At 39.6% G+C, this 16,361-nt stretch overlaps 1 protein-coding gene across 7 annotated transcripts in view; it reads right to left on the bottom strand.

Moving 5' to 3' along the window:
• nf1a (neurofibromin 1a) overlaps positions 1-16,361 on the bottom strand; it is a 393,989-nt gene that overhangs the window by 179,814 nt on the left and 197,814 nt on the right. For 5 of the 7 annotated variants that reach the window (XM_039824923.1, XM_039824930.1, XM_039824907.1 and 2 more), the window contains exons 29-30: positions 13,852-13,987; positions 4,671-4,733 (exon numbers count right to left, since the gene is read on the bottom strand). In XM_039824923.1, the coding sequence (XP_039680857.1) occupies positions 4,671-4,733; positions 13,852-13,987 (199 nt within the window). The remainder of the gene's footprint in view (positions 1-4,670; positions 4,734-13,851; positions 13,988-16,361) is intronic. The other 2 variants (XM_039824958.1, XM_039824939.1) reach the window with 1 other exon arrangement.

Raw genomic sequence — 16,361 nt, 5'->3', positions numbered from 1 at the left:
TCATGCCAGTAACATTGAAAGCCATCAGGACTGTCCAGGTAAAAAATGTTCTCGTCAGAGAATAAAACTTTCTTCCACCATTCAATGTCCTATGTTTGGTGCTCTCTTGCAAATTCCAAACGGGCAAGTTTGTGGCGTGGGAGGAGACGTGGCCTTTGAAGACGCTTTTTGTTCTTGAAGCCCTTCTCTCGCAGATGACGTCTTATGGTTATTGGGCTACAGTCAGCACCAGTAAGGGCCTTAATTTGGGTCGAGGATCGACCGGTGTCTTCACGGACAACCCGTCGGATCCTGCGGCTCAGTGCAGGTGAAATTTTTTTGGGTCTACCATTTGACTTTTTTGTCCCATAACTCTCAGGATCTTTTAAGAAATGTAAAATGACTGTCTTACTGCGTCCAACCTTGGCAGCGATAGCACGTTGCGAGAGGCCTTGCTTGTGCAGCTCAACAATCCTGCCATGTTCAAAGAGAGAAATCCTTTTTGCCTTTGCCATCAGGAGATCATGACAGTGTGACTCCCTGAAGAACAATGACACGAAAGCCATATTTTTGTGCAGATTTTACCTTTTTATGCCTATGGTCTTAAACTTTTGATCAGCTGATGAACAGCCTGTTTAAGTTTAAATGCAGTTTTAAATAAATTGCCTACACTCAATTTTTTGTCTCTTGCTCCTGTTTCTTCTTTTGGCATTTTGAAGCAGTACTTACAACCCGGTTATGATCCACTAGTGCGAAATGCGAAAACTTGCAATGTTTCCCCGGGCTTAAGATTTTGCTCAAGAGTGTATATAACTATATTATTATAGTATATAATTATTATTATAACTATGTTTTCTGGGGCATACAAGAAGTTCGTCTCCTCAAAAGACCAAGATTCCTTGCAAATAGAACATGCGCAGAACACAAATCAATGTTCCTTTTGATGGGGATATGCCGGTTTACATGACCAAAATTTCGGGTTAGAAAAGGGGTAACCCAGGTAGCATATTCAGGTTTTTAAAAAACGGAATATGAGCATATTCGGGTTTTTGCCGGTGTTTACATGGCCGTGTGCGACCGGGTTATTGCTAATATTCCGGTTTTGAAAAGGTTATTGGCTGCATGTAAACGTAGTCATTGATGCATTCATGTGTTCGTCACTTTAATGTTGCAGCTGGTAAAGGTGGAGCCAATTTTAATTACTTTATAAACTGCTGTTTAGATTATTTTAAAATATATTCAAATCTATTAGTTTACATTTTGTAGTAGTAAATTAAATCTACAAAGTAGAAATAAATGTATTGGAGTAAAAAAAAAAGCTTCTGTAATTAAAAGATTCAATACAGATGCTGGTGCTGCAATCCCAGTCAGCACCAGCTTGTTGCAGCTACACTTCTCTTTAGTTGTACCGGTCAATCAAGTGCTGCTACAATGCACAGGAGCAGTTTTATGAGACCTTGGGTGCATTTAGTAACTTAGTGGGTATTTCGTAGTTTTTCAGCCAAAATCAAATACTGCAGAATTTAGAATAATGCCATTTTAAACAAAATGGCAAATACTTAACTGAAAGATGTCTTAAGCTTTATACATTTAACTTGGTGCAGCACGAGTCTTTTCTCTCAACACCAAAACAGTTGCTCTTGCGCTTAATGGTCAATCTTTGATAAAACTAAACTTTGTGACGCCTCTTGCACTTAATAGTCAATCTTTAATAAAACTAAACTTTGACCCAGGCGGGGGGCAGACCCAGGATCATTCTGGCGAGATTCCTAAGATCACCAAACCAGGATCTGGTGTTGCGGGCGGCGAGAGGCAAGGGAAAGCTGAATTGGCAGATTAGCAGATCAATACCCCGTCTACTCGGGACCATTAGTCTTTCAGGTTATAGGGTAAATTTGTCCAAGAAGCGTTACCTTTAACAGCTCAGAGCCCCGTAACAGGCTTCCAATCAGGTGCATTTCAGTGGCCCAAGCAAGGTATATCTAGGTATCTTATTCCCTTCCCAGTTAAAAGACTTAGTTAAAGTTATTTTTTATTAGTATATATTTTTTTTGTGATATTAATAGATGGGCGACTCTCAATCTCTCAATAGCAGGGAAGGTCAATGTTATAAAAATAGCTTGTGTTCCCAAGCTGAATTACCTTATCCAAACTCCTTCACTGGAAGTTCCCCTGTCATATTTTAAATTGTTTGACAGGATAACAAAGACATTAATATGGAATGGTATAAAACCCCAGCTACATTTTAATAAATTACAAAGACTGAGGAGGTTTGGGTCTACCAAAGTTGTACTGTTTTATTATTACTATGCCTTTAACTTAAGGCATCTGGCAGATTGGATGTCTATACTAGAGTACCTGAGCTTTCTGGAGGGCTTCTAAGAAGCTTTGAGCTTGGGAGAGATGTGCATGAGGGGCTTATGGTGTTGTCATTTATACATATGTTTATTTATTTTATTGTGTATTTTGTTATTATTTTGTTGTATGGTCTTGAATATTGTATATTTTTTCTTGATTTTTGTTTGGGTGGGTGGTGATGATGAGAGGGAGGGTGGGATGTTAATGTTGCGAATTGTATGTTTTGCATGTTGTTTAAAAAACAAATACATTGTTAATCACAAAAAAACTAAACTTTATACACCTCTTGAGCTTAACAGTTGATTTTCTTCTAGTGTTTAACTCTGATGTCGGCTCCAGGAAATAACAGCCTGTAAGCATGGTTTCCTGGTAGAATCAAGGAAGAAGTGTGGAGGATTGGAGTACTGCTACTGTAAAACTGATGACTAAGAAAAACAGAATTTTTTACTTGTAGCCTAGGGCTGGCAATCTAGGAGACACTCTCTGGACAGACACTGGTGAGTGGCCAAGCGCCATGTTGGTTTGAAAGTGCCAGCATCCAGGCGGTCTTGCGGTGTGTCTGTGTCGCAGGGCGTGTGTGATTAAAGGCGGCGATCACTACAAGCTGATGTGAATGACCAGAGTAAAGTAATCAGAGTGAATGCCGATCCGGGATCGATCAGATACTTGCAATCGGGACATCCCTAGTCTCTATATTTCGTTTAACCCAGTTTTAGTTTAACTTTTGTCTTAATCTCATTTAACAGTGCTGAAATGCATCTGTGTGCATTCATGTCCAATTAATGCTTGTTACTAACTTAGCTTTTTCCCCGGAGTCGTCGTGCTTTCTCACCTCACAGCTTTCCTTGGATTGTGGTGGCACCTGGATCGTGGTTGCAGCTGCTGCTGTGGTACTGCTCGACACCCACTGCTACTATTGTTAGTCATTCTGTTTGTTCATCATGTCATTCCATTATACCCACTGCTATAACTATTATGAGTCATATTTCTGTAGTTAGGTGTCTCTCTCTCTCTCTCAAACAGTAGCCACTTCCATTGTGGAGCCGGTTCCCATATGGTAAAACTCCCAGTTATTATAATAGTAGTATGTATCACATATTTTAATCTTTTTTTCTTACAAGCCATTTAGGTAACTTTACCAGGCTTCTCATGAAGCTGACCACAGCTTTCAATAATTAAAATAAAAATGTTATAAACATGTCTGGCAGCAGATTACATCACCTGTGGCTACTTCATATCTGTAAGTAACTTAACCAAGCCAACCAAGCCAAGTGAAAAGAAACATTACTGGTACCACAGCCACTTCTGTAATCATATGCTTTAGGGACGTTTATTAACACAGCTGCTTAATAACCAATAAGCATCAATAGAGATAATTTTACCATACCACATTCTTTCAGGTGGGGAATTTTTTAGATAAAAGAAGTGAGAAAGAGATAAATTTGATCCAGAGTCCACCATGGATCAAATCAAGCAAAAACTTTAAGCAAGAGCAAATCCGCACATAAACACCTGTATTTGAGTGTGAGTGACAAGGTTCTGTGGCAAGGCACTGGAAAAAAATCACTCTCTGAAATTCAGACATTGCTCATCATATACACTGGGAAAAAAGGAGACCATACAGCTGAGAAATCCAACCCATGATAGAGAGAGACCAGTTTATCAGAATATTTCATCTAAAAAACATTTTGAACCCCAAATTGCGTTTGAAGGCTATGCCATCGGTGTGCAAATGTCCATGTGAATTATAATATTAGTTTAGATTCTGATTGGACCTTGCATGGCAGCCTCTGCCATCAGTATGTGAATGAGGTGAATGTGGCATGTAATGTAAAGTACTTTGCATGGTCAGAAGACTAAAAAACACGCTATATAAATGCAAGTCCATTTACCATTCATGTCGTTTTTAAAGTGTGTGTGTGTGTGTGTGTGTGTGTGTGTGTGTGTGTGTGTGTGTGTGTGTGTGTGTGTGTAAGGGTAGACTTATTAATATTAGACATATAAGATGGAGAAACATGATTTAAGTGCAGATGAAATGTTCTGAGAAAATGACTCCTGGAGAGCACAGAGTCCAGAAAGAAAAGACGAGAGAATGCCAGTTTCCTGGGAACTGTTAATTGAAAATACACCGAATGGTGCCAATATTAGTACAATGATTTTAAGAGAGGGTTGTACAGAAAGCTGAATATGGAGAAAATAATTAAATGTTTCGATAGAAACCAAATTAAACCAAGTTTTAAAAAATGCAAAAATAAAATAAAATGCAAAAAAAAAGGTTTTTTTTTGCTTCAGGGGGTAAAGTGTCTGAGGGAAAATAGATTCTCCAAACTTACTGCTTTTTTGTTTTCCTTTTTTTCTTTTACTGTTGCTTTATTCAGTAGAGAGTGGCAAGTAGCCTACAGAACAGAGATGAGCACAATCATGGTCACAGCAACAGCTATACACACAACCACACACTGAGACAGACACACACAGAGACAGACACACACAGAGACAGACACACACAGACAGACAGACAGACAGACAGACAGACAGACAGACACACACACACACACACACACACACACACACACACACACCCACACAAAGACACCCCCACACACCCCCACCCTAACCACTCAAGGTGTATGCCCATTCACATCTAGCAAAACACAGGGAAATCAAAACTGCTGTTAGAAAAATGTTCATCGCTGCTCAGGGGACTTGAAGCGTGTCCATGCATGTGCTAGCGTGGTTTGACTTCAGCAGACTGTGTTATTGTGTGTGCCTACACAGAAAGGAAAAGGAAATCCAAGATAGTGAATGAGAAATCAAAGATGTCAACACATGGAAAATACTAAATCTGTGATCAGAAACCCAGACCTTATTTTATGGGTGTGGTGTGAAGCATTCTAAATTGGTAATACATGTAACACCTAAAAAATAATTATTCATTCCGTTGTTGTGCGTGACTAGACGGAGCTGAGGAGCTTCCTTTTTACTGTAGTAAGGGTGAGAAAGCAGTGTGAGGCTGCTTGGACATTTAGGTGCAAAAGTCAAACTCAATGTATAATGGAAATGGTATGTGTGTATTGAGGTTAGACTATAATATCATATGGTAGGTATGTTTAGTGATACAGACCAATCAATTGCTGTGATCACACCTAATCCATCGTTTTTGTGCTCGTCTGTCCCCTACCAACGTTTTTAACTATGTGAAACGATCTTGTCATTTTAATTCCACAAGGTTAACTGGAAAGGTCTACGATGAGCTGCCAAGTTTAGATGTTATTCTGCAAACAAAAGCCATTTTGATGGACAGGGAAAAAGAGTGAGATATGGGGGACACCTAACCTGATCTTACAACCCTCTGGCTGTAATGCACAGTCTGTGAGATGAATGTACAAGAGCAACATGAAATCATATGGTATTTATAGCTGAAAAGATCATCGGACTTTATAGGACAATTCCGGCGCAAAACGAACCTAGGGGTTATCAACTGATGTGTACCTACTCTGTCGCTCTCTGGGACATGTTTTCATGCTAATCGAATGAGTTTGGAGCTTTGACGAGGCTACCGCGGACCGCTGGTTAGCTTACAATGCTAGTATTTGGGGCATGGGAACACTCAAATTAAATCGTTATTTAATACCACTAAAAAGACTTGAAATATCACCACACCTTAATGTTAGCATAATGAGGGTCCCTAAATGTGAACCGAAGCATTGACAACATTGTAAGTGTACAGATAGTTTATTAAAAAGATAGATTATGAAGACAGTCGCGTTCATGTTTACTTGCGGGAGCCATCTTGGAAACCAGTCATGACTAGTTGAAAAACGAGTGCCGTGCAAATGAGTCTGAGATTCCCATACTGTCCATGGAGATTCCACGTTTCATGGCGTTCGACTCGTCAAAGCTCCAAACTCATTCGATTAGCATGAAAACATGTCCCAGAGAGCGACAGAGTAGGTACACATTAGTTAATAACCCCTAGGTTCGTTTTGCGCCGGAATTGTCCTTTGAAACGATGTCTTTGCTGCATATAACTAACATTTGGCAAAGTCTAATTTGCGTCCATAACCTCAAGCAATTTTATTATTGTTGTTAAAAATGCCCCTAAAAAGCATGGATGGAGGTAGAGTTGGGCCGAATTCTGGTTTCACCAGTCCAGTCAAGGTTAAACCAGTTTGGCTTTGGTTTGACACAAGATAACGTACATTTTCCCCGAGCATTCTGAAGCTCAAGCTTGGAGCTTTCTGCTGCGGTCTGAAATAAAACTGCTGAGTATCACTGGTGCCACCCCCAAATACAGATGTGTATGTTGTGTACATGGATGTATAAAAATATTGCACTGATGTAGTTAACTACAATTGCCATATTCATGTAGCTTATAGCTTGCTTTATTTATTTTTGGGGCTAAATGTTAGCTTTAGTGTAGTAAAGCTTAATTTACTGTGGAAAAACTGGTAACTAAACTTTATAAAAGCCTGTTTAACACTGGTAATAAAAAATATGACAACTTGATTAACATGTTTGTATATAAACGAACAAACTAGTTAGTTTTAGAAAACTAAAACTGCGCTGTTGAAATGAAAACATTTTGATTATCAAGCCGCGAAAGAAGTGAGCTGAAAAAGACCAGGCAAAATGTAAAAACCTAACCAAAGATAATAAACCTTCTGTTATAACCTCACAGAAGGTAAAAAGTAATGGCTTAGAGGTACATTACCGCCACCATGTTGTCTGGAGTCGCTACACTCTCATTATGAATATTCTCGTTAGTGCCACTTTAGTCTCGTATTGCATACATTATACAGAATTACGGGACAAGAGAAAAACGTGTCCTGGTTTATTGGCATGTCTTTAAACCAATCACAATTGTCTTGTGGTGCTAAGCCACGCACGGAGCCTCGGTGCAGCCAAAAAATAGCCTCGGGAAGGACCTTGTTTTGGTGGAATGTGTAGTTCAAAGTTTGTTTTAGTCGTGCAACAGAAAACTTAGATTAGACAGATAGTCTAGCTAGCTGTCTGGATTTACCTTGCAGAGATCTGAGGAGCAGTTAACCATAGTCCTCATAAATCCACCGGAGTTTAAAATTCCAACACAAAGAAAGCGAAAGGAAACGGACATTGAGCCGTAAAGAGGTGCATCCGGCGGAATTTCCGGCAGCAACAGAGCAATCCCGGAAGTTAAACGTCGTTGATATAGACTAGTCCCACTCAGGAGTGGCTGAGACAAGTGCGACACCTAGTGGTAAGAATCGGTATACCAGTTCGGTCTGGTGTTAGGCTTGATATCAAACCAATTTGAAAATGTTTACACCAGCCCAAGCCTAGATGGAGGTCATCACCTTCTTTTGCATAAGATCTAAAGTTAAACCAAACCTACACCCTTGATATTACTGGTTACAAACTGAACAATGCACAGCCGCTGTGTTGTTTAATTTGCTAGTACTGTATGTATGTGCTGAAAATCTTTCTCCAGGGAGTGCCCTGCAGGCCTCAGAGGTGTCAAAAGTATTCACATTCATTACTCAAATAGAAGTATAGATCCTAGGGTTTAAAAAGACTTCTGTAGAAGTTGAAGTATGAACTCAAGCTTTTTACTCAAGTAAAAGTACTGGTTTCAAAACTACTTAAAGTATAAAAGTAAAATTAATGTAAGGGGAAAAAATGCCATAAAGGACAAAAGCTTAGTCCATGCCACAGGGGCCTATAATGCACTAGCCCACCTCCACAAAAAAACATTTTTCTAAAGGCCATAATGACTATAATGTTATATTAAAATGTTAATGTTGAAAAATGTGGGATGCACCTTTGAATGCCCATTGAAAACAAACGAACACATTTTAGTACTATGCAAATACATTAAAGAACCATATATGTGTACTACTGAGCATTAACATGTTTCATGCAGCGGAAGATATGATGACTAGTTGCCTATAAGTATTGTAATTAGCTCGTGGTACTTGGGTGCGCAGAGCTTGCAGCGGATTCGAAAGGAGTTGTTTTTGCATCCAACCATTTAGAAAAATTCTTCCAGGTAAGGCCAGGGATGTAGAAGGGTTGGCTGGTGTTCCTGGCTACCAACCTCCTCGCTGGTGCTTGGTTTGGACATTTCGCTGGAGTTCTCTTGAGTCTCTGCCACGGACATCTTCGTACTAGGCTACAAATGTCTGCTATTTCCTTGCTGGAGTGTGACGTGATTAGTGTCATGTGCAGGTATGATGGATCGCGTACAAACCAATAGGGTGTCGGAATGGTATACTGTATGTTCATACTTCTCATCCAACCACAATCAAATTCACTCTATCCGGATGGCGCGATTTATCTGGATAGGTTTTTGTTGCTTTTGTTTTTTTTAACAACGACAAGCTGGAATAGGAGTAAGGAGGCTATTTTTAAAATGTAAGGAGTAGAAGTAAAAAGTCCGCTGTAAAATAATTACTCCAGTAAAGCGTAGATACTCAAAATTTCTACTTAAGTAAGGTAACAAAGTATTTGTACTTCGTTACTTGACACCTGTGGCAGGCCTTGGGGTTAAGGTACCACAGTGACTAGCAAAGCCCTCAGTACACATCCAGCCAGAGACCTTTGTTGTATGTTGTGCCCATCTGTCTCTCTCCTGTTGTTTACTGTCATCTCTCTACTGCTTGCTATAAAAAAATAAATAAAGGCACAGAATATAATCCCCAAATGTATGTTTTTGCAGTCATTTCAGAGCCTGATAATGATCTGGGGTCTCATTTATAAAACTGTGCGTAGGATCCTTACTAAAAGTGTACGTACGCCCAAAAGCCAATAATGGCTTACGCCAACAAAAAAAAAACATATATAAAACCGTGCGAACGCACATCTGTAAGCAATGTTCCCTTTATAAATCACAGATTACCCACAAGTGTGCATACATGAATCAGCCACTTATCCCATCTGTACACGCCCATTTTTAACCATAAATGCTGATCAGTATGTTAACGACCCTGGCAGTTGTTCTTTCGTTACGCTGAATAATGACAACCGGCGGGGAAAAAAGCAAAACTCTTCGCAGACACTGGTGAATTGCTGCAAATTGAATTATAATTTCGGCCTGTTCTTGCATAGTGTGTGTTCAAATTTGTTTATTAGGATAAACCCATTGAGATGTATCATCTTGTTTTCGAGAGGGTCCCAAGTGTAGGGAAATCTGATCTATAGGCTACCTATATTAATAATACCGTCCAAAACGGCAGGCATTGCGGCACTCGGGGACAGCTTCGATATACCAGACCTATATGATAAGATTTAACAGAACTATATATTATATCAAAACAAGCCTTAGCGATAAAGTTGAAGATGATAATATTTATATAAAACACTTAGCTGTCTGCCATTTCTCTCTGGATACAGCCGGTTGGCCCCAGAGTGGCGAGGAACTGTATTTGGACCGGGATGGCACAGTTCCGGCGCGCTGGCCTCTCTACTGGACCCAATTCAGTACATAAGATCCAAGAGCTTTAGGGAATTTAAATCAGCATATATAGCCAGTCATCGTGGTCCCTGAAGTCTCTTTGTCTCCTGATTCTTCCATTGGCGTAGTCCTGCAGGGCCAGCAGGAGCCATCATGCAGCATTACGCACGGGGTTCACCGCAGTATTTATATGTTTACAACAATTTGTGATTGTTAACACCTTGCCAAAATCACAGCATCAACTCGTGCTATCCCTCACCCTGAGATAAAATTTGAAGATGAAACTCTAATAGGCAAACACACTTTACTTCATGCAGGTTTGGTCACGAACAGTATTAAAGTTCAGACCAATAACGAGGACATTAAGTGTAACAATTGCGCAAGACCTTAACATCTATTTTCAGACTTTGACATTTGATGATTATATGCACAATTTTAAAGACAGATATTTAGTTATTTACACTGTGTTCTGCAGTTATCTAATGCTAGGGTATTTGATGCTATCCTGTATTCCATGCAGCCGGGCCATCTCATCATCCTGTACTCCGTAGCGGACTCTGTGATGGTGAGACATAACACTGCTGGATTTAATATTCATCATAATGTGGATGATATGGAGTGAAAAAATGTGCGTGAGGCATCAATACTTGAAAATATTACGAGTAATCATTTATCCCACATTTATTTTCTGCAGTCTGACTTCAGTTCACCACTTCACCATCTGTGTCGCCAATTCCCATTGTCTCCAAAATGTATGGGTCACAGTTTGCGTGGAGGACTGCACATTCTCCCGTCAAGTTTGTATTTTTATAAATAACAACCTTTGCGTGGGAAGTGTGGCTGAAAATGTGTGTACGTTTATAAATGAGACCCCAGCTGATTTGACAGGCACAAGAAGAGAACTGTGCGGAAGATTTTCTTCTCCACTCATCTGATCCAACAGAGACACACACAGAAGAGTCTTGGCTGACATCATGGCATTGAAAAGGATTAGGTGTGATCACACAGTTTTTTAATCACATCTGACAGGGGAATCATTGCAGTGTGGTCTGGGAGAATGTCACCATTATAAAACTGTCAATGAAACCTGTATTACCCCATCTGAACTTGTTTTTCTTCAACCACAGCCTAATTTTACTAGTTTTTGCCATTGTCAATAAGGCCCCATCTCCACCTGGTAATAACACATGAACTGTATCTGGCTATGTCCAGATAATAGCATTGTTTCATAGGCCTTTGCATTACCACCAGGTTTTATATATATATATATATATATATATATATATATATATATATATATATATATATATATATATACAGTGCCTTGCGAAAGTATTTGGCCCCCTTGAACGTTTCGACCTTTTGCCACATTTCAGGCCTCAAACATAAAGATATAAAACTGTAATTTTTTGTGAAGAATCAACAACAAGTGGGTCCCAATTATGAAGTGGAACGAAATTCATTGGCTATTTCAAACTTTTTTAACAAATAAAAAGCTGAAAAAGTGGGCGTGCAAAATTATTCAGCCCCTTTACTTTCAGTGCAGCAAAATCTCTCCAGAAGTTCAGTGAGGATCTCTGAATGATCCAATGTTGACCTAAATGACTAATGATGATAAATAGAATCCAGCTGTGTGTAATCAAGTCTCCGTATAAATGCACCTGCTCTGTGATAGTCTCAGAGGTCCGTGTAAAGCGCAGAGAGCATCATGAAGAACAAGGAACACACCAGGCAGGTCCGAGATACTGTTGTGGAGAAGTTTAAAGCTGGATTTGGATACAAAAAGATTTCCCAAGCTTTAAACATCCCAAGGAGCACTGTGCAAGCGATAATATTGAAATGGAAGGAGTATCAGACCACTACAAATCTAAGAGGAACCCGGCCGTCCCTCTAAACTTTCAGCTCATACAATGAGAAGACTGATCAGAGATGCAGCCAAGAGGCCCATGATCACTCTGGATGAACTGCAGAGATCTACAGCTGAGGTGGGAGACTCTGTCCATAGGACAACAATCAGTCGTTATACTGCACAAATCTGGCCTTTATGGAAGAGTGGCAAGAAGAAAGCCATTTCTTAAAGATATCCATAAAAAGTGTCGTTTAAAGTTTGCCAAAAGCCACCTGGGAGACACACCAAACATGTGGAAGAAGGTGCTGTGGTCAGATGAAACCAAAATCGAACTTTTGGCAACAATGCAAAACGTTATGTTTGGCGTAAAAGCAACACAGCTCATCACCCTGAACACACCATCCCCACTGTCAAACATGGTGGTGGCAGCATCATGGTTTGGGCCTGCTTTTCTTCAGCAGGGACAGGGAAGATGGTTAAAATTGATGGGAAGATGGATGGAGCCAAATACAGGACCATTCTGGAAGAAAACCTGATGGAGTCTGCAAAAGACCTGAGACTGGGACGGAGATTTGTCTTCCAACAAGACAATGATCCAAAACATAAAGCAAAATCTACAATGGAATGGTTCACAAATAAACATATCCAGGTGTTAGAATGGCCAAGTCAAAGTCCAGACCTGAATCCAATCGAGAATCTGTGGAAAGAACTGAAAACTGCTGTTCATCCAACCTCTCCATCCAACCTCACTGAGCTCGAGCTGTTTTGCAAGGAGGAATGGGCAAAAATGTCAGTCTCTCGATGTGCAAAACTGATAGAGACATACCCCCGCGAATTTTACAGCTGTAATCGCAGCAAAAGGTGGCGCTACAAAGTATTAACTTAAAGGGGGCTGAAATAATTTTGCACGCCAATATTTCAGTTTTTATTTGTTTAAAAGGTTTGAAATATCCAATAAATTTCGTTCCACTTCATGATTGTGTCCCACTTGTTGTTGTTTCTTCACAAAAAATTACAGTTTTATATCTTTATGTTTGAGGCCTGAAATGTGGCAAAAGGTCGAAAAGTTCAAGGGGGCCGAATACTTTCGCAAGGCACTGTATATATATATATATATTAGGACTATTACTGCTGCTCATTAGGATTCCTATTAGCACACAAAGATGAGCAACATCACTGTTCAGACGGTCATGAATGCTGGGTGGTTGTCTTTTTTCAATATTTACTGCAGGGTACTTATTGCAGCAGTAAACTTTTCCTTTTGGTGTTATTGTTAGTATTTTATTCTTCGTAAGCCATGCATCAACACACTAAACCTACATTGGGACTACATTGTCTCCAATATCTGAGTTGATGTCAATTCTGTCAACATCTTTGTCATTTAGACAGCTAGTCAGCAATCTACTAGGCCATTATGTTCAGATGCACTGTGGATAATACAATATTTATGTATGAGATCACTACATCACTCATCTATTTTTATTACTGGTAGCAAGGATGTATTAGTATACATCTGTAGAGCAGAAATCGCATTTGACATTACTGTGTTGTGACATTAAACTGACAATTTATTCTTCAACCAAATGAAGGATTTGTAACAGTATTTGTATATGAACTAATTAAATCCGGGGTTACATTGTCAAACACACACCCAATCAGACACAGTGCATTTTAGCAGCCTGGGGCAGATATTTGTAATTGTTTTCAATGAGAATGAAGAGGTTTGCTCGCTGATTTTGCGTTGCTGAGTGTATAAACGTTTTTATGCGCCTCATGCACGCAGAAGCGCCCTCAAGTTAAAAAAAATTCAACTCAGATCGGTAAAGCACCCACATCATTAACTTCAAAATAATGGTTGGCTTAGGATGGGGAATTTGGTGGTTGCTTTGCTGACGAAACGCATGATGGCAAAAACTAGGAAAATAAGGTCCTGTTTTACATGTTTAGTGTTCCATGGTGCTTCAGGGGTTTTCCAATTTTATGTATCTAATGAAAAAAATTCTGAGGAGAAACACCATGAATATGTAAGGAGCTTTTGGGATATGAAAATGATCAATGAAAGGTCTTGATGTATTGGTCCAGCAGAATGTATATAGTTAAAAGGTATGTATAGCTGCGCATTGACTGAAGAGGCAGAAGCTTGAAATGTGTAAGTGACACTGCACACACACAGGTAAGGGCAGAGAGGCTGGGTGAGCAGCTGGGGGCCATGGTGGAGTGAGAGAAGGGGGGATACCTGGTAAAGGCAGTGGCAGACACTGCGGAGCTGTGGGGGGAACTCGCTGGATGAACCGATGATGGCCTGGAAGAACCGCTCGGTGATCTGCAGGAGGTTCCTCTGGTTGTCCTCCAGGTTCTCACCTTGTTCCAGCCTTATGAAACAAACAAAAAGCTCCTGTCAATAAGGTTTTCAATTCTTGGGCTTCATGTTTATTTATTATTTACTGAGAAATTGTCTTATAAAACTGTCACTAATGAGTCAAACAATTTTGAGTAATAAGTATTTGCAAAAACTTGTTTTGCATAGGGCCCTCAAAGAGGGACTAACTTCTTCTTAAGAAGGACAGAACTGTTGTTGCCAACTTGGCCTTTGTTTGTGGTGTGATTTACCTTGACTTCCAATTTTTTTTAGATGTTGATGATTGATCATCTAATCATTTGTATGATGTTTTATTTATGTTAAAGGTCACTTTCAATTATTCTAACTAATGATGATGTGGAGCCCCTGGGTAGCTCACCTGGTAGAGTGTGTGCCCCATGTACAGAAGCTCAGTCCTCACCGCAGCAGCTGCCGGTTCTATTCCGACCTGCGGCCCTTTGCTGCATGTCATTCCCCCTCTCTCTCCCCTTTCATGTCTAAGCTGTCCTATCAAATAAAGGCCTCAAATGGCAAAACATTATCTATTTAAAAAAAAGAAGAAGATGATAATCTAAAAAAGCAAAGAAGAATTGTATTTTGGGATGGTTCTGTGAGGATGGGGGAAGAAATTAGTTATGAGCCCTGCCCTCAGTTCTGAATGATATATGTATGTATGTATGTGTGTGTGTATATACACACACACATACAAATACATATATGTGTGTATATATATATATACACACACATATACACATATATATATACACATATATATATATACACACACATACATATATATACACACATACATATATATATATATATACACATATATATACACACATATACACATACACACACACACACATATATATATATACACACACACATATACAAATATATAGATATATAGATATAGATAGATATATAGATATATAGATATATATATATATATATATATATATATACATACTACCGATCAAAGTTTTAGAACACACCAATTTCTCTAGTTTTTTATTGAAATTTTAGCAGTTCAAGTCCAGTGAATAGGGTGAAATGGTACAAAGGTAAGTGGTGAACTGCCACTTAAAAAAAAGTAAGGTTAACCAAAACTGAAAAATAATGTACATTTCAGGATATTAAAAAAATGCCTTTTTCAGGGAACAAGAAATTGGTAAACAATGTAAAGCTGTTCTGCAGCAATGGAGGTTGATCAAGCTTTGAAAGTTGGTGCTACCAATTCCCACAGGTGTTCCAACTTGTCTGGATTACTTACAACCCCCTCTGTTTGTATAAAAGTATTGTTGGAACACACCGCGGTACCATACCCTCGTGAGCATTATTTGAACAGTATTGTACTGCAGAAAGTAGTGTGTTGCCATAAAAATGGCAGGAAAAAGGCAATTAACAATGGAAGAGAGACAGAACATCACAACACTTAAGAATGTTGGTCTTTCCTAAAGAGAAATTGTGAAGAAAGTCAAGGTGTCAGTGTGAGTGAGTACAGTATTCTTCACCATCAAAAGGCACTTTGAAACTGTGGGAAACTCTCACAGGAAGAGGTCTGGCAGACCCAAAGCCACAACAGAATCAGAAGACAAGTTTCTGAGAGTCAACAGCTTGCGTGATAGGCGGCTCACAGGACAACAGCTTCAAGCACAGCTTAATAGTGGTCGTAATAAGCAAGTCTCAGTTTCAACTGTAAAGAGAAGACTTCAAGCTGCAGGTTTGATAGGTTGAGTTGCAGCAAGAAAGCCATTGCTAAGACGTCAGAATAAGAAAAAGAGGCTTGCCTGGGCCAAGAAACACTGCCAATGGACTACTGAAGACTGGAAGAAGGTGTTATGGACTGATGAATCCCAATTTTTCTTCAGTTCATCATGCAGGATTTTTGTACGCCGTCGAGTAGGCGAAAGGATGGTTTCTCAGTGTGTGACATCAACTGTCAAACATGGAGGAGGAAGCATGATGGTCTGGGGCTGTTTTGCTGGATCCAGGATCGGTGATTTGTACAGAGTGAAAGGCACCCGGAACCAAAACTGCTACCGCAGCATTTTGCAGCACCATGCAGTACCCTCTGGTATGCGCCTAGTTGGTCAGAGGTTCATCCTACAGCAAGATAATGACCCAAAACATAAGTCCAAGCTATGCCAGAACTACCTTAGCAAAAAAGAACAAGATGGTAAGCTTAAAAACATAGAGTGGCCAGCACAGTCACCAGACTTAAACCCCATTGAGCTGGTTTGGAATGAACTGGACAGAAAAGTGAAAGCAAAGCGACCTACAAGTGCCACACATTTATGGGAACTTCTGCAACAGAGTTTGGAAGAACTTTCTGAAGAATATTTGATTTCCATTGTAGACAGAATGCCACGAGTGTGTTGAGC

The sequence above is a fragment of the Perca fluviatilis genome, chromosome 2 (genome assembly GCF_010015445.1).
Source record: "Perca fluviatilis chromosome 2, GENO_Pfluv_1.0, whole genome shotgun sequence".
NCBI classification, from domain to species: domain Eukaryota; kingdom Metazoa; phylum Chordata; class Actinopteri; order Perciformes; family Percidae; genus Perca; species Perca fluviatilis.
The sequence above is the reverse complement of the archived record's forward strand: the minus strand, read 5'-3'. Positions and strand labels throughout refer to the sequence as shown.